We start from the raw sequence: 22,541 nt of genomic DNA on the forward strand, positions 1-22,541 counted from the left end.
ATATATAAATTACAAGCAAACACAGAGAAACCTGACTCTCATTCCGAGCCTTGATAGTTCAAGACGTCGTTTGCTCAGACTACGCTTCGTGTGTGTATCATACAGCGATGGCTGCCACTACCCACTTCGAACCGTGTCCCTTACACTCGTCGTGTGCTACCTTCGTTGCAGTCTGACGCCCTTCAACCGGCGAGTCAGTGAGGGTACCCGCTCTCCTCACTCGAGCGTGTCCGACTCACGTTCCCTGCTGTCGACGCCCTGCCTCCAGCCTCCTGACATACATGATCAAAGAGTTGTTCTCCTCGTTCAGCTTTTGAATCTTCCTGTTCGCCTCCGCCAGCTCGGCCTTGACCCTCTTGTACTTGGTCTCCGGCACCATCCTGACCCGCTCCGGCTTAGGCGCAGGCTGATTCTCGGGCTTCTCCTTCAGCAGATCGCAGATTCCCTCGATCAAGAAGTCCGCATCCACGCCCTCGCTCAAGGCGAGTTCAAGAGCGGCCTTCAGCTCGTCCAGGAACTGTGTCATCTTGGCTGGGATGCCTTTCGAAGCATTCAGATTCTGGAGCCGGCGCCGGAGTTCGCTTTCGAGTTGCTGCAGCTCCTTGTAGACTTTCGAGGGTGTGTCTGAGTTTTCGGCGCGCTTGTATGTGGTGGTCAGAAGCCCGTAGGTGGTTCGGCAGTGCTTGTATCCAGGGCGATCGACGGTGTCAGGCGGCAGGTATGGCCCCATGTCGCTGATCATGGCCCCAATGGCAGCGTGGCCGCGGCGGACTGGCGGTGAGGCCATTGTAGCCGATCCGAATTCACTGGAGGTCGAAATGTATGTTCGTGGTTAGTGGTAAGCAGGTTGGCGCGTGTCGACCATATACGTCAGCAAGTGAAGGCGCTAGCAAGTGAAAGAGGCAGCGATGAGGAAAGTGAAGTACGAAGCTCGTAACATCTGCATTCAAAGGATAGAATGTGCCACTATATGGCTTTCTATGGTTTTACAATGTTGAGAGTTCAATGCTTGCTGTAGCATCTCGGCCAAAACACGAGCGCGTTTACCCTACATTCAGTCAAGGGCCTGTCTTTGCTGGCACAATCGCATGTGATCTGGGATGGCAATTACACTTCAAGCTACGTACCATCGTCTCCCTATCGCATATTGCTCCATGAGAGGAAGCGCTTGATGTGATGAACGTGTGGGTGTCTGAAGGTGAGGAAGCGACTGCCAATCACAGTCGTAATAAGCAACCATCGCCGGAACAACAAAACACCCAGGCTCTCAGAGGGTTTGGGAGAGATGTTACGGTGCACAATGTTGATTGCAGGTTTCTACGCGATTTTCTTTCACGTCAGACATTCTCATACGGATCTCGAACGTGGATCGTGATCAGGAATTCTTGAACTGCTGAACCGCGCGTTCAAAATCAGACACATACACCTCAGCAACCTAGTGCTCACCAGCCTGTCTTTGCGAAGCCAAGATGGTGCTGCCATATCTTGTACTTGTCGTTCCACGCCGTATTGAATGCAGTCATAGCTTCCTCTTCCTTCGCCCCAAGTATAGCACGGCTGATTCCCTGACCGAACAGTCTGTGCAAGTGCTTGCATGCTTTTGACAGGCGCGTGTTCATTTCGAAGTTGTGTTTCCATAGCCGGGATTTGACTTTGATATTGGCTGCCTGCAGGGCGTGCAGCTTCTGTGTGAGTTCCATACTGCTTGGCTCGCCGTCCTTGTTCTTGTTCAAAGATAGTCGCCGAAACTGCAACAATGGCTGGAGCCACTTCTGGCGAAGGTTGAACTTTGGAGCATCTTCATTGATCCAGATCTCAATCGCAATCTCTCGCAAGCAGGTGAGACTCTCAGACGCAACCTTGAATGCACGCACCCAGCTCTCGACATGTTTGTCCTGCCAAGAGACGTCGTTCGCCGATAAAGGACTGCCGTAGGTGTTGTAGTAGAAGTGTAGCTTCGAGACGTTGTCGAGATGCTGCTGTGGAGCCCTCCGAAGGAAGCTGATGATGCGGCGAGGCGCTTCGAAGACGAACGTTACTCGCTGATGCAGCAGTGGTAGAGTCTCCGTATGCATCTGTTTGCAGCTAAGGATCAATCCACAGAAAGAGTCGAGCCAGCACGTGCGGGAGCCAGGAACAGCGTGGTGTCTCCCGCGAAGGCGCGGTGGAAGTCGTACGATTAGCGGTTCGGCAGACCTGAGATTGCCCTGGTACTCTCTACGGCGTGGCTTTGAGTTTACTGACTCATTGCGCAGTAATTTGACTGTCTTCGGCACGGCAGTGGTGAAGTTGCAGCCCTGCCCTACGAGCTCGCAGCGAAAGCTATCCTGGAAGCAGTACTGATAGATTTGATTTCTGACCTCTCCGGGCAGGTCAAAAAAGCCTCGAGTCTCTCTCGTCTTTGGAAAGGCCACTCTAGGTCGAGCCCGTGAAAAGAGAGAGGTCTTGGGGTCTATTGTGGAGTTGAATCCTATCGACGGTCAGCAGGTAAGAGGTTTGGATAAAAGCGAGATGCTTCACGCCAGTCAACGCCCCCATGAGATGAGTGGGCCATTGTCGAAGGTGAGCCTTGGGTGAGATATCGCGGTTAGTGACATTCAATTGGCTGAAAAGTCGCTCTGTGCAGTACGTAGCTGTTTGTTAGCAGCCACACTCAAGAGCTCGATCAGGAGCATGGATTAGGCAGAAGGACGCAGATTTGCACCTTCTTCACCTCGTTGATGATGAGGTGAAGAGCACTCTGACCGCCATTGGCCTGCATGCACATGCCCCACGCTAGCAACGAAAAGAGCCGATGCACAACACGGTGTCCCGCATCGTCATGGCCACTCCCACACCAACCATGCCTGCAACACTCACCACCCTCAAGATTCGCACCGCCCGTCTCGCTCTGCCCACAGCTGCCCGTCAGTTCAGCACCAGCTCTCCACGCTTCTACCGCCGCCAGCCCGGTGACCCCACAGGGCCCAACGAACCCCCGACCCACATCAGTGCTCCTAAGAGCAAGTCCCCCCTGAAAGTCTGGCCCATTCTCGCCATCTTTGCTCTCGGTGGTTTTCTCTTCAAGAAAATCGTTGATGAGCGCGAGGGCCAGTACAAGCCCGTTGGACCTATTGCCGGCCACTCTCCCAGTTCCAAGCCAGCTACACCGCGAGCCAACAACCCCGTACCCCACTAAGCACCGCCTTCTCTACCTCCCACGATGCCTGCGATTGAGAACCTCGGCGCCACGACGCGCACCAGCCCTCTCTGGTCCCCGGACAAAGTCACTGTCATCTTCGTCCTCGGTGGCCCTGGTGCGGGCAAGGGAACACAGTGCACGAAGCTCGTCTCGGACTACGGCTTCAAGCACCTGAGTGCGGGCGACTTGCTGCGCGAGGAGCAGGATCGTCCTGGGAGTGAGTTTGGCGAGATGATCAAGACATACATCAAGGAGGGTACAATCGTGCCCATGGAGGTCACGATCCAGTTGCTGGAGAACGCCATGAAGAAGGCTATGGAGATTGAGAACAAGAGCTTGTTTCTGATTGATGGTGTGTTAATTTCCCAATTCTAGGGAAGAAACGCAAGGCTGATTTGACAACAGGTTTCCCTCGCAAACTTGACCAGGCCCACGCCTTTGAGCGCTCCGTCGTCCCGTCCAAGTTCACTCTCTTCTTCGACGCTTCTGAGGACGTCATGCTCAAGCGTCTGCTGCACCGCGCCGAGACATCTGGCCGTGCCGACGACAACATCGAGTCGATCAAGAAGCGCTTCAAGGTCTTCGTCGACACCAGCATGCCCGTTGTCAACGAGTTTGAGACGCAGGGGCGTGTTGTCAAGGTCGATGCTGTCCAGGAACCCGACAAGGTGTACCAGGATGTGCAGGAGAAGATCAAGGCACGGGGTGTCGAGCCGATCAGCTTGAAGTTCGTGCAGACTGCATAGGTCACAAGGAAAGGATCGTGGGTTCGATGCGTATAGATGTACAGGCAGTGTCGGTAGATTCCAACTGGAAGCAAGCAACGTTACAGCGAATCCCTGTTCCAATACATGTGTGAAGTATCTGTATCGCATTTTCTAAAGCGCAGCGCGAGGGCTGCTCATTCATCCATTACCCAGAAAGAGCCGTGGTGCCATGCGCTCAAATCCCTACTCCTTTTGGTCGTGTCGAGACAAACGAAAGGAGCACTTCCACTCCCACATGTCAGCTCCATCTACATCTACTCCGCATCCTCGTCAATCGCAGCCCTGGGCTGCTTCTGCTGCTGCTGGCCCCCTCGGCCCTTGAACCTCGACGCCATCTCGGCCTTTTGATCGGCCTTGTTGGCCTCGTCCTCCTTCTCCTGGATGAACCTCTGCTTCTCCTGCTGAATGACCTCCAAAACACCGACCAGGCTATTCCTCCACATGTCGAGCCTGCTCGCAACCTCTCTCCACTGGTTCTCGCCAAAGACGCGGTATGTGGAGCGGTGGATCAGGAACGTCTGGTTCAGCTGGCTGAGCTTACCCTCGACGAGGCCGGCGCGAATCACGTCGATGACCCACATCTCGACGTCCTCCCCGGGAACTTGCAGCGCGTTTGCGATCTTGGCGTAAGGGAGCGACCTCTGCTGGCCTGATGACGCGGCGATCGAGGCAAGTGTAAGGAGACGAATCTTGCGGTTGAGAGCTGCGCTGTCAAGACCTGACTTCTCGATCCAACCATCATGCTCATCCTTGAAATCGTTGAAGTCGTCTACCACGTCGGAGTTGAAGATTTCAAGGAGCTGGAAGTAGACGGGTTCGGAGTTGCGGAGGGCCTGGATCGAGTCAAGGTCGGTGAGGTCCTGGAAGTCAAAGTGGCTTGGGTGTGTGAGCGCGGACTTGAGCGCGCGGAGAGACAGCTCCTGGGCCTCTGTGGACGAGGCATCCTCAGAGGGGAATGTTCGGAGCGCACGGAGGAGGTATGTGTACGCCTGCTCGTCCTCGCCAGCGGCAGCAGCCGAATCGCTGACTGCGAGGTACAGCTTGCGCTGCTCCTCCTCCTCGACGTCCCATGTCTGCAGCCAGCTATCCAGCTGCTTAAGCTGTGGGCGCAGGTACTCGAAGTTCGTTGTGGCGCGAATGACGCGGAGGATGGCAAGCAGAACATGGTAGCGCACTTCGCTGTCTGCAGGAAGAATGTTGAAGATTGTGCTGAGAATCGAAAGGGCGAGGCCGCTGCCGTTGGCGGGCGAAGAGGTGACCGGGGTGCTCAGGTTCTGGCAGATCTTGGGCAGGAACATGGAAACGTTCGGCGACTGGTTTACGAGGTGGATCAGCAGATTGTAAGCTGCTATGAACTCTGTTCACCGCCGTGTTAGCCCCGCCTCCCATGCTCATGACTGTTTCTCGCATACCCTTCTCAGGCGCCTGGTTCAGCGCCTGCGCGCCCACGACGAGCTTCTTGAGGACTTCATCCTTCTTGTTCTCCTTCAACAGGTCTGCGCTCTCCTGCTGGACGTTGGAGCTCTCGTCGCCCTGGGATTTTTTGAGCGTATCGATGTATTGTGCGAACTCGTCGGTAAGCTCCTCGAAGGAACCTTCGATCAAGAGCGTGTTCTTGGGGCCCGGCATCGTGTTTAGCGTGTGCGAGTATGCCTGGAGAAGTGGGCGGGCGGGGTCGTCGAGCGCTGGACGTGATTTGGGCGTTGTGTCGTCGTGGGTTGCGCCTGCCGTGGTGGGATGTGCCAAGCCAAAAGTTCAAAATCCCATCGATAGACGACGCTGGCCAATCAGCGATGGCAGTGGCGGGGCCCTTTCCGAGCCCTTTCCGTCTACGACGAGCGCCAACAGGACAGCCAGGACAGCCGGATACGAGTTCGCGCGAGACAAGATCTCATGTGATGGCTACTTTATATCGGTACTGGGGTGGAGAAGAATGAGGAACGTCGGCAACCGTAGACAAAGTTTCGTAGAACCCACTCACTCTGGTATGTATCTACACAGGTCTGAATTTTGCTGCTAGAACAGAATGCTACCGATTGTACGGGGGCTGTCTCATCCGGTAGCCAAAAGGCACAATAGTCTCAAGACTGACTTTCGTCGTCCATATATGGTCTCACGATATCTGGTTGGAACCACTCTCGACCATAGCACTTCACCGTAGATACCAGTATTCGAACATGTCTCAAAATCTGCAGAAAAAACACAACTCACTTCCTCTCCCTCTTTCTGTCTTCGTACACCCACCTCATTCAAGCAAAAAGAGCGAAACTGTCAAGACGAACACCATCGCCCTCACCATATCCGCCCTTCAGAAAATGAATGAAGAATGGGAACGCACCTCGCTTCCCTCTCCTCCCCCCTGCTCGTCAAAGCCTATCCTCATCGACTTGGACATCAAATCAGATCAGAGCTGCGACACTGAAGACATCGGTAACTTCGACCTCGATGAAGATAATTCGTCATGCGCTTCGGATTATAGCTCCACGAACAGCGACGTCAGCTATCTTGACCTCGATAAGGTTGATGAGGGCAACCGATCTGATGGCAAAGGATATGGGTCTGTATATGGAACTGTAAGGTACCTACTTTTTAGAGTTATTCATGCTGATTACATGCAGGAGCGTCCAAGTCAAGAGAAACAGAGAGGGGAAACGAAAGCCGATCAACACACAAAGGTAGTCAGATACTGCTTCGTTACTGTATCCTGCTCGGAATCTGAAATCGAGTGCGAGATCGATGTGTTAGAGGCCATTTGCACGGTCTCGCTGGGGCTTGTTTGTCGGCGCTCATATCGCTATCATTCTTAAATCTTGTTGGCGAGGGCACATGAGGTAGGTTGATCACATCAGATAGACTGATCACACATTTGAAAACGTTTTGCTCGTCTGTTTAACTACAAAGAACTGAAAACGCTAAGAACCACAACCCATCCCATGGAGCACCACTACCATCCTAGCCGACCTCGCCTTGGCCGCTCATGATAGGGAGTCCTGACCGGCGTGAGTTGTACGTCCCGCGCCAACTGCCTCAAATGACGAGAAATGTTCTTGTAGAGCGGATGATGTCCATGAACGTCGTTGATCATCAGAGACATCTTTTCGAGCTGCGACGACACGTCGTAAGTCCTACACTGTTCTTGATGCATCAGGTCGCAGAGCATCATCCAAGGGTTGGCAAATTGTATATCTTCGAGCAGATCCTCAACCTGTATGGTAGCTTTAGACAAATATCATGGTAACCGGTGGGAGCACAGTACTTACAGCTTCTCGAAGGTCACTCTTGAAGAAGTCACACATCCCGCAACCACACCCCCGACGCGTGTACCTCAGAGGAAACGATCTCATCGGGCAATATATTGAGGGGTCGAGATATCGTGGCGCCATTCGTGCTCCACCAAAGTCATCGTCGTAGTCGAATGCGTAGGGACGGCGGGAGCTGTTACGACTGAACCTGTGATTCCCGTGAAACATGTTGTTAAGAGAGTACGTTGTTGCCGAATCGATGATTACTATATAGCGATACTATTGCGAAAATTCAGATGACAATGTAAGGAGTTGAAGGGTAAAATGTATAAAAGGCTATGTGCTCACTCTTGCTCTTTGTATCGGGTAGAATCCTGGGGTGAGAAGCATGAGGACGCAGTTGTACAACATTCAGCATTTTCCCAACAGTTCCAATGTGGGCGCAGGGTATCACTAGATGGGGCAGAGGTGTGGGCAGTGGGTCATTTGGTAGTATTTCCATGCAGGAACCTCCAGTTTCAGCTCGTTCGACTGCAGGGCTGTGGTGCTTCTGCAGTGAGATGGCAAACAATAATCCCTGTAGCGTATGCTTGGTGCAATGACTTTGATCGGTAAGCGTGATCTGAGTTCGAAAAGGGTGGCCATGTCTGTTTCGCAGCCAGTCTGCAGAGCTCGAACACTGCTGTAAAAGAGATACCGGAGGACAGTGTGGAGAGAACAACCTCTTCCAACTTTCATTCAAAGCCAATAATCGATCGTCATTTCTCATTGCGCGTATCTGATATCGGGTGTTTGCATGTGTTCCAAAGATATGAAGTACTCAAGTGTCTGAAGTCTAAGCACGACCACTGAACATGGAGTAACAGGTAATCAACAGTGCACATGACAATACCCCTGTGCAGTGACACTGTCATAATACACTGGTCGACTTTCGCTAGAAAGCCCTGCAATGTGTTACTGGAGTTGAATATGCTTTGATGTTGCAGGGTGTGATATGATGTGTCTGTCAGCATACAGGAGTGTCGTCAAAAGTGGCGGTGACTTGAGCTACACGTTTGGACTGTTCATAGGTTGGAAGCATATGCCGTGCTGTCCTCGATGTGTTCTTGTACAGAGGCAGCATCGGAGGTAGCAAGGTAGCACACCGATGAAGTAGGCCAATCCCAGTGCAGGCATGGATGTAGGAAGCCGCACCCAACGTTATGTATTCCTCTAGCGCGGTTTCGACAATCGTTCGTCAACGTTGATCTCCCGCAGTAAGACCAGGAGGCGATAGCCATACTTTGAGCCCCCGTGACCAGCGGGTTTTTCGTGTGACCGTACTAGCCTCCCACCCTGTTTCAACCAGAAAGGTCCATTGAGGCACTCGACAGCCTGAATCCAGATGTTCAACGACCCATGCGGCCCTGTAGTATCTGTTCCACGCTTCGAGTTCTCCTGCCTCGCAAGCTCGTCGATCAATGCATCTACACACTGTCCTGCCAAACCTCTCTTCATCCAGTCCACATGTGTTGTGACCATTTTGATCTCCCAGCCTGACTCGCCCTCTACAGCATAGCCCTCAAGGTCGGTATTCCATCTCTTTGTCGCAGCACATGCTATAGGTATTCGCATGTCCGGATCGTAGGCGACAGCGAAGAGGCCATCGTCGCCCAAGGCTTCGTGGATCGATTCGGCGGAGGCCAGCCGATCACTCAGATCTGGTTCCCACCGCCCTCTGTTTTCCGGCGTCATGTATCGATAGCCTTCATTGACGAAGTCCGTTAGATTGGCAGCAAGCCTGGGTTCTGCGCGTATGGCTGAGGCATGATGGATGCGTGGTGTAAGTCGCGAGTCTGCCTGAGGAATCATCCTAGCGACTGGCGAAAGCCTCATAAATTTGTCCAAGTGTCGGTCGTACCTGTCTAGTTAAGTCAGCGGACTTATTGTGCATAAAAGATGACTCTTCTATGACTCTCCTTCCGAGAGTCTTGGGTCGCAACCTTGCCCTAAAAGGCTCATATTGAATCCTGCCGTACAGCTCAGACATTTGTTTAAATGCACAATTCCATATTACACTGCTCCTTCAATATGCTGGGAGGGGAAATACCGTATAATTATGAGTGCAACAGCCTCGAGAGTGATTAAATGCTAGGATAATTCGACCGTCGCAGACTGTAAATATGGCTTTCCAACGACTATGTACACTGGTAACTGTCAAAAAGGATGTCAGTTCTAGAAAGATCAGCCGCGTTTTCTGGGATTATCCTGGCATCTCTGGTGTTCTCCATTGCGCCTTTGGAAGAGCGAGTGCAAGGCCGTGAGTGTGGAGAGCATCCAGTTGGCAGGAGCCACACCGCTGGACCCTGAGTCTCTGCCGGGGCATTTCGTCACCCGTCAAGGCTACGTACGACTGCTTACCGTTCGCTACGCGCATTCAGTCGCGCAACGCGTAGAAGAAGTCTGCAGCATGGCGTATATCTCTCTGAACCCACTCCAAAGATCCTGCAGCTGATCAATATATATAGACGCACAATCCGAGGCAATGCGCTTGAGAAGCTTGCTCGCCTTTCCGCGCAATCGCCGAATTCGACATCGCCCACCAACGACTTCGAAAGACTATACAAGAGATGCTCGAGCACTTCCAAACCTTTCAATGGAGATAGTGGAGTCAAAATTACAGAGCTCGAAGCAATCCTGGCTCTGTGTAAAGCTGCTCCGTATGTCGCATCCATCGACGTCGCAGCGCCGCTCCTCGACCGTCTCGCTGCCTATCTACCAGGCATATACGCCCGAGTATTGCTGCCGTCGCCGAGCGTTGGCGGGATCCAGCCCTCACCGTATGAAGTGCTCTCCTATAATTTGACCTCTGCAATCCTGCAACTCGGCGCCAAACATGGCCAGTTGCGAGCAAAGGTTACGGACACGCTGGCAAGCTATGTGCAAGGATGGACTGCTGCTACTGCCGAGCTCTCGGCGGATCAGTTCGATGAAGATGAGAGGTCTGACTTTGCTGCAGACGGAGAGCTTTCGCAGGTCATCACGCATAGCTTGTCACTCCTTGGCTTCCTAGATGCTGCTGCTGAGCATGCCAAGTTCTGGAACGCATATGAGAGGCTTCAGTTTGTCGAAGAGGTCAAGGCAGCGCTCTCGGAAAAATTCCTTATTGCTTTCGAGACGGCTTTGTCTATTGCGCGTAATGCGCGCTCACATCAGCTCGGCTTGAGGGAGTGGAAACGCTACACGAAGCACTACGCAGCTGTAGGACGACCACTGGGAGCTATGATTTTACACGATTCATTCCTCAAGGTCGTGGCCGCATCTGCGTCGCTGCTCGTGGAGACTCCTGCGCGCAATCATCGCGAGTCCATATTGGCCCACCTTCAAACATCGTACAACAAAAACCGTGCAACTGGAGATACGTCTGAGGATGCCCTTGCTGAAGGGCTGACTAGCATAGCGGCCAATGAAATGAATCGTCTGGAGAACGATCTTGACTACCTACAAAGAGTAGGTTCTGCGTGGCAGCAACGACAGGCGTCATCGGTCAAAGCTAAGGTTATCACGACTTATCTGTGTTGCGCTGTCTACGACGAAGACATTGCAGACGACGAAATTCTGCTGACCTGGCTTGACAATGTGCTTAATGACCCTGCACAGAGTGCTGACCACGAGTTGGCATCTGCTGCGTTGCAGTCAATGGCTGTATTGGCAAAAGTATCGCCATCTACAGCGTCGACTTTGGGTCGTTCGCTTCCCAGACTCATCGTTCAGGCGAACTTCGACCAACGAACCTCGTCTGTGGCAGCAGATTCTCTCGCAGCTGTGTTGAGCCTTCTTCCTCAAGATGCTATCATCACAACTTTGTACAGCCTTGGAAATGTCATAAGCGCCGGACCTGCTGCTGCTGGTGCCTCGTCTTCATCGCCCTCTACGAATGGTACTGGCAACACTTTGCGCACTCCAGGGATCTATGCGCATCAATCCAACGGCAGCGCAATATCGCTTACCTCCAGTGATATCGAAGAACCTCATCATGTGCATACTACCATTGTGGACACCGTGGTATCCGTGGCGAGCAAGTGCAAAGATGAGAAGATCACAGCATTGGCATTATCGATGCTCATACAGAAGATTGGGAGAGCAAGCAAGGTTGTGGACGTGAAGATCATTACCGATGCCGCCTTATTGGGTATTCACACTCCACCTGCAGAGTTCAGATCACTGCTCAAGCTCTACACCAAACTGTGCCATGATGCCCTTATCAAAGACGACGCTGCTACCTTGGAAGCTGTAAGTTTTGCGTCATGAAAACAATGTCGACCCTATTAACACAAGCTCAGGTTATGAACGCGCGACTCAACATCTCGAGAGTGGTTTCCGAAGATGAAGCTTTCGAAGTGTACCTCACCCATCTACTGGATACAATCGTCAGTAAAGGTGACGCGCAGGAGACATCTCATAAACATCTGCGGGATACTGAGTTGGCGTCGCAAGAGATTGCTCAGATGTTGAAACCTTTGGCCACGCTTCTAGCTCGCAACGCTCAACGAGCCGATTCCATCGAGCTTGATGATTCGATTGTCAACTTGCAGCGAGATGCTTGGTTCAACATTGTTGTTCACGGGTTTGACACCAACTCGGATCTCGGGCGACAGTACATTGAAGAGCTCCGAACGCTCGCTCGTTTCAGCAAACCTCTCATTGCCGAAGAGCGCCCAATGCTGTCAGAGAGCGATATCGAGCTGAACACGGTACTGCGCCGTGGTAAGTCACCTGAGCACACAGCTGAGCAAAAGAGACGCCTGGTGAAGCTCTTGCCTTCGTGTGAGGCAGACACTAAGCCTCTCACCTATCCTGAAGCTGTGTTTTTGAACACAGCATATCTGGTAGAAGAATTGCGGGCCAGCACAGGCGACTGCACAAAAGCGCTCGCCTACTTCTTGGACCCCAAGCTGCGGACGGGCTCGGTCGGCAACTGTATGTCCGCGATCACCCTTGTGGCAGTCAGGACATACTTGGTGAAGACGCTTTCTGGACAGCATCACACCTTCTCCACACCATACCTTGCACAGCAGCTTGCACAGATCTTTGCCGCCTGCTGTCACCGTATTGCTCGTGTCCAGCAAGCTGCAGCTGCATGTGCTGATATCATCATTCGTGAAATACCATCAACTCTGTGTCAAAAAAGTGCTCTTTTTGCGCTCCTCGAGCTTCTTTCCATTATGTGGTACAGCTGTCTCGAGGGCGAAACCGACGAGTATACATGGAAGTCGACATTCACTTCGAAAAAGTCCGACATTACAGTAGAGCTATCGGATGATTACAATTTTCGTCGAGCAACTCTAGAGACCTTGCATAAGCGCGCTACCTCTTGGGTGAAGGGAGTCATAGAAGCAGCTCCTCTGGACATCAAGGGACTCCTCCAAACATACCTATCGGAGTTCGATGATGAGACATCTTACGGCCATGTCTCTCTGGGTCGATCATTTGCCCTGGAGATGGGATCTGTGATACCTGTCAATGATCAACGTCTCGGTGCTATTGAACGTCAAGGTATCAACATCAATACCGCTTCCGACTTCATCACGCAGTATACTACGCGACAAGAGTATAAGTTCCTCGAAGGCAGCAACGACCAGCAAGAGGAATGGCTCAACGGTGGAAGCTCAGCCGGTCCTATGTCGGCATATCTCTCTCGAAGTCTCCAAGACGCAACAAAGCTTCTCGTCGATCTTGAACAGCGTACACTACACCACAAGCACGTTACCATTGCTGAGCTAAGAGACATACTTCGACGAGCGGCTGCTCTTCTCTGTCGAGTAAAGAGAGACCAATCGCCAATCGTTCAGCACCTGGTCGGCATTCCTTTTGCAGTCTTCTCAAAGCAGTCGATCAAGTTAGGCATTTCGCTTTGGACTAGTGTCATCAAAGAGAACCCTCGCATGGAGTCTCGTGTTCTGATGGCAATTGCTGAGAACTTTGAGAATACGGTGCGCAAGCGGAGAGGTCTCTTTAGCCCTTCGTTGAGGTATGTACGCACCCGTTACTATCAAGGCAACTGCTAATACTATGAAGGCATCCAGATCCCTTTTATGGTAAACAAGAATTTGCTGCTACCGACAAAGAAGCTTTGAGCAAGCACCAGCAACACATCTACAATCTCATTGCACCTCACTTCCGGCTGGTTCAGTTCCTCTCGAGCCATTTCAGCGCCTCTCGCCTCAGCAAATCGGACTTCGAGCGTGTATACGTCCGCCTGATTCATGTCACGCTCCACGCGATGAGCGAAGGATGCTCTCAGCCTTTAGCTAGGGAGGCCTATTTCCATGTCATTCTTCTGGCGCTGCGAATTGTCCGCCATAGCACGACCATCTCATCGGCTGCTAAGTGGCGCCTCATGGACCGTCTCTTGACTGCGGCCTTAGCGTGGTTTGCTCACGCACCACAATGGTCGTTCGGCGGCAACCGCCTCCAGATTAAAGCTGAGACTCAGGTTTTGTCAGATGTACAAATGCACCTCGAGGCTCTTGGGAAAGTGGCTACAGTCCTGGATTCGGCGTCGAGACAGGTCAAAGCTAAGCAAGACCTATTGTCTGTACTCATCTCTAACGAACAAACGCGTCTGACGGTCTGGCTGTTCCCTCTGGATAACGGTAAGAAACACCACTTTGGCTCAGGTGGTGCCAGAAGTGGACTCCTAGACGCTGCTGTATCGGTCCACACCAAGACGGCATGGGCAGAGAACCCCGCCATTGCCATCCATCTACTCAAGCGCTTCCAGTCGCCGCGCTTGCAAAGTGAAGTCCGGTTCCAGGTTCTTAACTTCCCTCACAAGGTCTTAAATGAACCGGATGCTTTGGAGATCATGCTTGGAAACCAACTGCCAGGCGACGTCTCTTTCCAGCTTAAGTACCTGCTGTACTGGGCTCCTCTAAATCCTATTACAGCGGTAACGCTGTTCATGCCGGCTTACGGCAACCATCCGTTCATCATTCAGTACGCAATGCGGGCACTCGAGAGCCACTCGGTTGACGTCATGTTCTTTTATGTCTACCAGATCGTCCAGACACTTCGATACGACGTGTTGGGCTACGTTGAAAGATACATCATCGAGACAGCTAGGTTCTCTCAGCTGTTTGCTCATCAGATTATCTGGAACATAAAGGCGAACTCTTACAAAGACGAAGCTTCAGAAATAGTAGGTCTTCTTAGTCGACTTCCCGATACATGTACTGATTTTCACTAGCCCGATCCTGTCAAGCCCACCCTCGACAAGGTCATGGCAAGCCTTGAGTCCAGCTTCTCGAAAGAGGATCACGAGTTCTACGAGCGCGAGTTTGCCTTCTTCAACGAAGTCACTGGTATATCTGGTACTCTTCGGTCCGTCCTGCACGAGCCGAAGGAAGTCAAGAAGCAGAAAATTGCAGAGGAGTTGCGCAAGATTGAAGTAGAGGTTGGCGTGTATCTCCCAAGTAACCCTGACGGCCAAGTCATTGGTATTGACCGCAACTCCGGCAAGCCACTGCAGTCGCATGCAAAAACACCCTTCATGGCTACGTTCCGCATTCGCAAAAACAAGCCCGACACTGGCCTCATCGAAGACATTGAAGAAGAGCCTCGTTCTGGCCTTCCTGTAACGAACAACACCTATGAGACTTGGCTTTCTGCCATCTTCAAGGTTGGCGACGACTGCCGTCAAGACGTCCTCGCCCTCCAAATGATCGCCGCGTTCCGTGGCATCTTCAACACCGTTGGTCTCGACGTCTGGGTATTCCCTTACCGCGTCACCGCCACAGCGCCCGGCTGCGGTGTCATCGACGTGCTCCCCAACTCCATCTCGCGAGACATGCTAGGTCGCGAAGCCGTCAACCGGCTGGACGACTACTTTGTCAGCCGGTACGGCAACGAGGACAGCATCCGCTTCCAAGAAGCGCGGTCCAACTTTGTCAAGAGCATGGCAGCCTACAGCGTCATCTCGTTCCTGCTGCAGTTCAAGGACCGCCACAACGGCAACATCATGATTGACGACTGGGGCCACATCATCCACATCGACTTTGGCTTTTGCTTCGATATCGCCCCGGGCGGCATCAAGTTCGAGCGCGCCCCCTTCAAGCTCACCGCCGAGATGATCGCCGTCATGGGCGGCAGCACCACGTCGCAGCCGTACCGCTGGTTCGAGGAGCTGACCATCAAAGCCTTCCTTGCGAGCAGGCAGCATTGCGATCACTTGTGCCACATTGTGGAGCTCATGCTGGACAGTGGACTGCCGTGCTTCAAGCCCGAGACGATCAAGAACTTTAGGGATAGATTTGTTCTCGATAAGACGGAGAGAGAGGCCGCAGACTATATGAGGGGTCTTATCCAGAAGAGCGCGAGTAGTTACAGCACCGGCACGTATGATCGGTTCCAGTTGATCACGAATGGAATTCCGTACTAAGGGGCGTGGAGGGGAGTGAGAATGTAGAGGTAAGAATAGACGGCAGCAACGACAACAACAAGGTTGTTCTTACCGAGTTATGTATTTAACTAATGTGCAGCGTGATATTTACTTGCTTGCTGGTGATGAGGTTCTCTACAAGTTCGCTACCTACGATCACTGGAATTTGAACATGTTCTGTGCCGTCCGTCAGGCTCATACAACTTGAATGCGAGATCGAGTTTGCAGATGTGGATTGGCGAAGCGAATGTTGCATTGCAATCTAGAGGCTATCCATTAGCACCTGTATGTGTGAAGTGACGATACGTCACAATTTTGCTCTTGCTGTTGCTGTGGCGCAGGCCTAGACTTGTGCACGGCTGAAGCCACAAAGACAGAGCTCGGTTGTCTCCCATCCGAACGTTGTTACAAATAAGTAGGCTTGCAGTTGCCGTTTCACAGAACACATCATGAGTATGCTACCAACGCCAAAAACTCCGTAGCATGCGAGTTGACGGAGGTGCGGGCCATGGCCTAGACTGGGCGGCAAGTTGCGTAAGGTGTGTGAAACATGGCGAGCGGTGTATAGTCCTAAGCCGCTGGGTCAGTTGTAGCTAGAGGCAGGTCTTCTGAGCGTGGCAGATATGACGGTCTTTGTAGAATCTAGATATTCTATCAACCGTGTGTTCATCAAGCGCAAACGAGGACTCCATTACGAAGACGCGTCTTGCATTCAACTATCATAGACTATGGTTTCAGGCTGTGCTTGCATGCAGAAACGGTGGCCCACCGACCAGCGCAACAATTGTTCAGACGCAACAACGATGCTGTGAATCTGCAGTGTATTGGCCAGACGCGTAAGTTGCAGCCGTCGTCTGTAGCCGTCGTGTCGTGTTGTATGGAAAAGGCAGGTGCGGTAAGTGGAAACGAAATTACGAAGAGCTAGGCCAGCCCAGATGCAGCTTGCATTGAACAACCACGGGTGTTGTTATCGTGCACTTCCTTTTTGGGACAACATGGAAGCTGCAACACCGCACGTTTGCACTCACATTAATGTATTGTGTCGTCGATCAGGCGAAAGAGCGGTCGCGATGGTACGTTCGTCCAGGTGTCAACTTGTACGAGCGGTGTATTTGGTCACGATCTCGATTGTGGGGTCTAGACCATTGTGTCGCTCGAAGCAAGTGTGAACGCTAAGCTGACAGGCGACGCCGGGGCGTACGCCTGTGCACTTCACTGACTGTCCTGTCCCTGTGCGGCCAGGCATGAGGTCCGATATAGACGTGGTCCAGAACCGTTGCCAAGAGATATAGGTTTACTGCAGCGGCTGCAGACGCCCATGGCGTCATGCATTTTGAGTATCGACGTGGGCTGTTGATAGTCGAAACACTTGTGAGTTTGATTCCTTGTTGGCAGTAAAGGCTACAGCGTGGAGAATGTAGCCCGCGCGATTGAAGAACAAGGCGGAGGCTGTCGTCTGACAAGTCCAGCCCTGAAGGCTTCCTTCCGCGGGAGGACTAAACAGGCTGAAACGCAAAACTACGGGCTGTTATGCAGCGGCATGCAGTCTCGATGGAGGGCAGGGTGGACGGATGCATGACTGTGTCGTGTCGTCAGCACGTTTCTGCCAGGAATGGACCTTGCAGCCATGGCTGTCGGCATCTGCGCGCCAACAGTCGGTGTTCGGCGTCCGGATATGGTGAGCTTGCGAGGGAGGGGTTCAGGGCCCCTTCATTCTAGATGCTTCTGAGTTCTGACGGTACTACACGCGTTTGAATGGTAAGTTCGGAAGACGCCATTCTCGATGCCCAAAAGCGCAAGACGCTCAATGGACTGCGTCGGCGCATCGGCGCATCTTCTGTGACAGCTCGTTAGCAAAAAGGGTGTAGGGCGGGATACCGCTTTCAGCGGATCTGTGGTTTTGAGTGGGCATTTTGGGAGGAACTGAGGAAGGCGCGCCAGGGACTAGTTCCGGATAGTAAGATCCCGTGCCGGTTGCGAGCTATTGACTTGGGTAGCGGCGTCTGAACGACTCTGTCTTGACGGCACGTGGTGGAGTGGACGAACTACTGCTGGAGTTGAGTAGAAAGGATGGAGAGGAAGAACGGATGCGGGGTGCTGTTGTGGTTGCTTGAACACCTAAGCATCCTTTGACCGCGAGTAGAAGTTGTGATCGGCGAGCACAGTACATCATTGCCATTCGCGGTAGGCGCACGGGACACACGTATCACGTGTTTCCCGTTCGGTGGTTGGGGAGTCGCAGCAGAGCCCGATGCACTTAGTCGGGGGATGTGCGCCGCCAAGGATGAGGGCTGAGCATCTCACTGTTCAGGTGTTCAGGTGTCCAGGTGTCCAGGTGTTCAGGTGCTCAGGTGCTCAAGTGCTCAGCATCTGGAGTCTATGCTCGGGCAGCTGCTCCAGCCATGTAACGTTACTTCACGGGCCTCTCGAGTGCAAGCTGCGGACTATCAAGCCGAAGCCAGAACCAGAACCAAACATTGCGGAAGGAAGCTGGCCCATGATTGGCCTGCTATATGGAGGTAGCGGCATGTCTGGAGTTGAGCTCATGTCCTGCGGCCTAGAACACAAGACCAACACATGGCACACAACAACCAGAAGATAGCAATTCGCCGAGCTCTTGCTTCGGCCTCATTTCACGTGTCAGTTTGGTGATGGCACGCGCAGCTTCGACCAGGCCCACACGGTACTCTGCCACGGCGGTATTGATCGGCACTCGGTGCGTATTGTGTACAGTGTACTGTGTACTGTACTGTGTACCGTGTACTGTACTGTGCACTGTGTAGGCGAGCCTGGTCCCAGCTGTAAGACAAAACACAGCTTGTTGCACACCTGCTCGGCCATGCCAATGACGTGGACCGCAGTGTGTGATCATTGATGGATGGCAGCAGCAGCCGTGTGGACGGTACCGTGGTGCTCGCTGCGTGCTCACTGTTCAAGCCCCAGAGCTGGCAAACAAGACATGCATGGAGCCACTTGGTCACTTACACAGTACCTAGCACTCGATTCACTCTTCTCCACGATCTTGCACTCGGTGCCGAGCATCTCCACCAGATAGATTGCGGCGAGGCAGGTTAGCGGCTTGCACAATCCACACGGCCAGTCGTCATCATGTCCCCCAGACGCCCTCTCTGCGCACGCGATCCCACTCGCGTCGGCGGTGTCAGTAGGCAGGAAGTGGCTGGCTCGGGCTTTAGGAGGCTTTGAGACCTTTAGCGGCGCAAATCGTGCAGGGCGCACTTTGCACCAAGCATTCTAGACTGGCCGTCAAACCGCGATCCACTATGCCAGGATGCCAGGATGCCCGGATGTCAAACGTCGAACGCCCGAATAACAAGCGCAAGCGCAAACCTGCACGCCTGCAGACCAGCCGTCAGTCCGCACTGCGCAGAGCTGCTTCGGCCCATCTGGCGAGCTCGACTGCCTTGGTGCCTGTGCTGTGCTGTCCAGCACCGCTCATAGCACCGCTCGCAGCACCGCTCGCAGCAGACCACCACCGCCGTGCTCTTCTCCAAGCAAGACGCAACGCGCTCGCTCGCAGGGGGCCTCAGCGTGCTTAAAGAGCATCACCGTCCAGATGCAGCAGCTAGGCAGGCACCAGATGCGTCTCTTTGTGTCTCCACTACAGGGCATCCGCCGGAGCGCAGGGGCCGCAGAGGCCTTTTCTGCTGCAGCGGAAGGCGTTCTAGATCGCCTTGGATGCGCAACCTGCGGCCAGCCCTCTTATGTGCGACTCTAGCAGTCCGTCTGCCAGTCCAACCAAATGCGCAGACTCAGCCCTCCTCCCTCGCAGTCTTCGATTCCTTCTGCACACAACCGCATTCCTCGCCCATCCCAGCTGCTTCTGCACCTTACCACCATTTAGTCAGCCTGTTCCGGATACGGCCCCGTTCAACCTTCGTCACCCATTTCGTCAGCCAAGTCTCGGACATTGCTCTTCACCACAGCCGTACTGCTGTGTCCACATCCAGTGTCCACCGTCCACCGTCCACCGTCCTCCGTCCAGTGCGCCTTGCAATCCTCTACCCCGGCGTGGGTACTCTACCCACCACCTGGTCCAAACCTGACCACCACTCCGGCCCACATCTACCTGGAGCCCCACCTGCCGTCCGGATGGAAACGTAGAAAATGGGAGAATTGTCCACCAGCCCTGTTCCACCTGATATAATGGAGCGCCGCTCCGTTGCTTTCTCACGACCTAGCCCAGGCGTCGTCGTGCAAGAGGGCGAGAGTGGTTTCAAAGAAGAGCTCTCTCGACTGTATGACCCCGCTGAGAGCAACGCTGCCGAACAACTCGTCCAACTCAAGAGCACACTGAGGACCGCCGATATCGACACCTTTTGGTCTCTTCTCACAGAGGGTCTAGCACGCATTGCCGACGCACAGTATGCTTTCGTTTCAAAGAGGATCTTAGTCGATGAGAAGGATGTTGCAGTGGAGATGCCGCCCATCGGAGAGCCTGGGTCATGCCTGATGGGAGAAGCTTTCTACATCAACGAAGACCATGGAGATGGTCCTGGTCACCTTCGCAATTTCAAGTATCACGCCTACCAGTGCCCGTGTGCCTACATGAAGCACGATAAGATTTTCGTCATCCCAGAGCGATTAAACGACTTCATCGTCGACAACCCGAACGATCTAATTATTCCTGGAGAGGCTTACCTTGGAATTCCACTTTTCGCCGAAGGAAAGTGCTTTGCGCACTTTGGAGTAATGTGGGGCGAAGAGGGGGCTGCCAGACGCACACTGAGCTGGGGCTTCCTTGAGACCCTCTTTCATGCTTTGGAAGACCTGATTCTGGACCGAGTTCTGGAGGGGAACAATTTCGCCAAATCCGCACAGCCGGTTCAGGACCAACAGCCCAAGGTTGTTCCGCACAAGGCCATCTCCGTTGCCCAGTCGTTCAAGCCTTATGCTAGAAGCCTATCCCATGAGCTCAGGACACCTATGCAGGGCGTTGTTGGTATGCTCGATGTCATGATGGCAAACGTGAAAGAAGCAGCGGAAAACATGGACATTGATGTACGAACTCGTCGCATGCTCGATACCCTCAAGGAGAACATCGAAGCTGTGCAAGGTGCGTGAAACCGTGCTATTTTTTCAAACAATTATCCGCATCCATACTGACTCTAAAGCAGATAGCTCAAGGCGTGCTGTTGAGGCCGCAGACAACGTAGTCCATGCTTACGATATGAACATGGGTGTTCCCGAAACACCTGTTTCGCCACTAGACAAGAGTCCTAACCAGTGGAACACATTCTGGCGGGAGGCTCGACCAGAGCTTCCGGTTGCACGCAGCAGCATGGCCCGAGAACAGCAGCGTGGTGTGAAGAGGAGAAGGGAAGAACTCACATGGGGAGAGAACCAGACTCGCGTCGCACGCCCCATCCGACGCAGGACTCGGGATACCTTCTCCGAAGAGCCTCCTTCTCGTGGATCGATCTCCTGTCCCCCGCAGTCTAGTTTGAGAGAGATTGAGCAGCTGGAGAGCTGCGCAGGTCGCTGCGGTGGCTCGACGAGCTTTCCCAGATTTGTTGCTGGGCACCAGAAAACTCCGAGTCTCCGCCATACCAACCTCAGGGAGGTCCTTCACTATGTGATTGCAGATGCACTCAAAGTTGGCGGGCGACCAGACTCAGCTATTGCTGAGTCGACGGACAACGGCGAACGAATTGAGGTACGGATGCGAAGCTCTTATGGAGAAGCGTCTACCAAATGGGTCGAGTGGAGCGTGTCTTCAGACGTACCAGACTCGATTTTGATCGACGAGAAGGACTTGGCCAAAGTAGTGTCTTGTGTGACCTTGAACGCCATCAAGTTCACCCAGAACGGTACAATCACACTTGAAGCCACTCTGAGTGCCAAGGGACGCTACATCGTAATCAACGTAAAGGACACCGGCTCTGGCATCCCCGCAGCATTCTTGCCCAACTTGTTCAAGCCCTTTTCTCGAGAAGACGACTCGACAACACGGCAGAGTGAAGGCCTCGGCCTAGGACTCATGGTAGCCAAGGGCCTCGCCAGAAAGCTTGGTGGTGATTTATTCTGCTTGCGCTCGCACGTAAGTGGACCAAAGAAGGGATCGGAGTTCGAGTTGCGTGTTCCACTCACTGCGGGTGAGGTTTGCAGCCGGCCCTCGTCACCCTTTGGTTCACCCACGCCTTCTATTCGAGCTCGCATGTCTGTCGATCCTGAGGTACCCCATCTTAATGTTTCCCAGGAACCGATCACGCCTCCTTTGTCTTCAGAGCCCTTTGCGAGCGACCTTGGACAAAAAGAGTACGCTACAGGGTTAGATACGCCATCCGTTGTTGTTCATCCTACCCCGTCGGCGAATATTTTGGGGCTTCTGTCACCACGCCGGGCATCGTCGCCTCTTCGCCACATGTCGAAAGAGCCTGTCCGCGCACCAGCATCTGCACCCAAGCTCGCAGAGGAGCTGCCTCTCAACTTTCTTGTCGTCGACGACAACGCCATCAATAGGCGCGTTTTGGTCAATATGCTCAGCAGGCTGGGCTACAAGAACGTCATCACAGCTTTCAACGGCAACGATGCCGTCGAGGCCATGCACCGCAACGCATACGCCCCTCCTCCTGAGGCCATTGACGTGATTCTTATGGACCTCTGGATGCCACTACTTGATGGCTTCCAGGCAACCGAAAGCATTCTCCACATGCCAGAGCTCGAAAGCACAGGTCGCAAGCCTACCATTCTGGCTGTGACTGCCGACGTCACAGACGCTGCGCTGGACAAGGCGGCAAAGAGTGGCATGAAGGGCTATGTGACCAAGCCATTTGTGACCAGAGACCTCGTCAGGTTAATCCGGACGTACTGCGCGACTAGGGAGTCGTAGACTACCCGGCGCACTTCGCTTCATCCAAGACATGGACACTGTCTTGGTCTATGCAAAGTATATATTCAGCATCAGCACATTC

At 53.3% G+C, this 22,541-nt stretch overlaps 8 protein-coding genes across 8 annotated transcripts, besides 5 other annotated features; 4 read left to right on the plus strand and 4 right to left on the minus strand.

Moving 5' to 3' along the window:
* Positions 1–10: part of a tandem repeat that runs on past the window's edge.
* Positions 11–235: 225 nt separating this feature from the next.
* EKO05_0008336 (uncharacterized protein) lies at positions 236–787 on the minus strand (the record flags this gene model as incomplete). Its single annotated transcript, XM_038946500.1, has 1 exon — positions 236–787. One exon carries the CDS (start codon positions 785–787, stop codon positions 236–238), a length of 552 nt encoding a protein of 183 aa, XP_038796784.1.
* A 655-nt stretch (positions 788–1,442) lies between these two features.
* On the minus strand, positions 1,443–2,075 carry EKO05_0008337 (uncharacterized protein; the record flags this gene model as incomplete). The annotated part of the gene is made up of 1 exon (XM_038946501.1): positions 1,443–2,075. One exon carries the CDS (start codon positions 2,073–2,075, stop codon positions 1,443–1,445), a length of 633 nt encoding a protein of 210 aa, XP_038796785.1.
* Positions 2,076–2,821: 746 nt separating this feature from the next.
* EKO05_0008338 (UMP/CMP kinase) lies at positions 2,822–3,178 on the plus strand (the record flags this gene model as incomplete). Its single annotated transcript, XM_038946502.1, has 1 exon — positions 2,822–3,178. One exon carries the CDS (start codon positions 2,822–2,824, stop codon positions 3,176–3,178), a length of 357 nt encoding a protein of 118 aa, XP_038796786.1.
* Positions 3,179–3,202: 24 nt separating this feature from the next.
* EKO05_0008339 (UMP/CMP kinase) lies at positions 3,203–3,927 on the plus strand (the record flags this gene model as incomplete). The annotated part of the gene is made up of 2 exons (XM_038941466.1): positions 3,203–3,533; positions 3,587–3,927. The coding sequence occupies 2 exons, from the start codon at positions 3,203–3,205 to the stop codon at positions 3,925–3,927; spliced, it is 672 nt and encodes a 223-aa protein (XP_038796787.1).
* A 275-nt stretch (positions 3,928–4,202) lies between these two features.
* Positions 4,203–5,577, minus strand: EKO05_0008340 (uncharacterized protein; the record flags this gene model as incomplete). Its single annotated transcript, XM_038941208.1, has 2 exons — positions 4,203–5,305; positions 5,361–5,577. 2 exons carry the CDS (start codon positions 5,575–5,577, stop codon positions 4,203–4,205), a joined length of 1,320 nt encoding a protein of 439 aa, XP_038796788.1.
* Positions 4,235–4,253: a tandem repeat.
* Positions 5,578–8,402: 2,825 nt separating the features above from the next.
* EKO05_0008341 (uncharacterized protein) lies at positions 8,403–9,041 on the minus strand (the record flags this gene model as incomplete). The annotated part of the gene is made up of 1 exon (XM_038946503.1): positions 8,403–9,041. The coding sequence occupies one exon, from the start codon at positions 9,039–9,041 to the stop codon at positions 8,403–8,405; it is 639 nt and encodes a 212-aa protein (XP_038796790.1).
* Positions 9,042–9,639: 598 nt separating this feature from the next.
* EKO05_0008342 (1-phosphatidylinositol 4-kinase) lies at positions 9,640–15,609 on the plus strand (the record flags this gene model as incomplete). Its single annotated transcript, XM_059637272.1, has 5 exons — positions 9,640–9,644; positions 9,698–11,462; positions 11,513–13,200; positions 13,248–14,370; positions 14,419–15,609. 5 exons carry the CDS (start codon positions 9,640–9,642, stop codon positions 15,607–15,609), a joined length of 5,772 nt encoding a protein of 1,923 aa, XP_059493255.1.
* A 2,304-nt stretch (positions 15,610–17,913) lies between these two features.
* Positions 17,914–17,963: a tandem repeat.
* Positions 17,964–18,333: 370 nt separating this feature from the next.
* Positions 18,334–18,391: a tandem repeat.
* A 1,187-nt stretch (positions 18,392–19,578) lies between these two features.
* Positions 19,579–19,611: a tandem repeat.
* A 123-nt stretch (positions 19,612–19,734) lies between these two features.
* EKO05_0008343 (uncharacterized protein) lies at positions 19,735–22,459 on the plus strand (the record flags this gene model as incomplete). Its single annotated transcript, XM_038941376.1, has 2 exons — positions 19,735–20,683; positions 20,745–22,459. 2 exons carry the CDS (start codon positions 19,735–19,737, stop codon positions 22,457–22,459), a joined length of 2,664 nt encoding a protein of 887 aa, XP_038796792.1.
* Positions 22,460–22,541: the final 82 nt, after the last annotated feature.

This window comes from Ascochyta rabiei, chromosome 14 (genome assembly GCF_004011695.2).
Source record: "Ascochyta rabiei chromosome 14, complete sequence".
Classification (NCBI taxonomy): Eukaryota; Fungi; Ascomycota; class Dothideomycetes; order Pleosporales; family Didymellaceae; genus Ascochyta; species Ascochyta rabiei.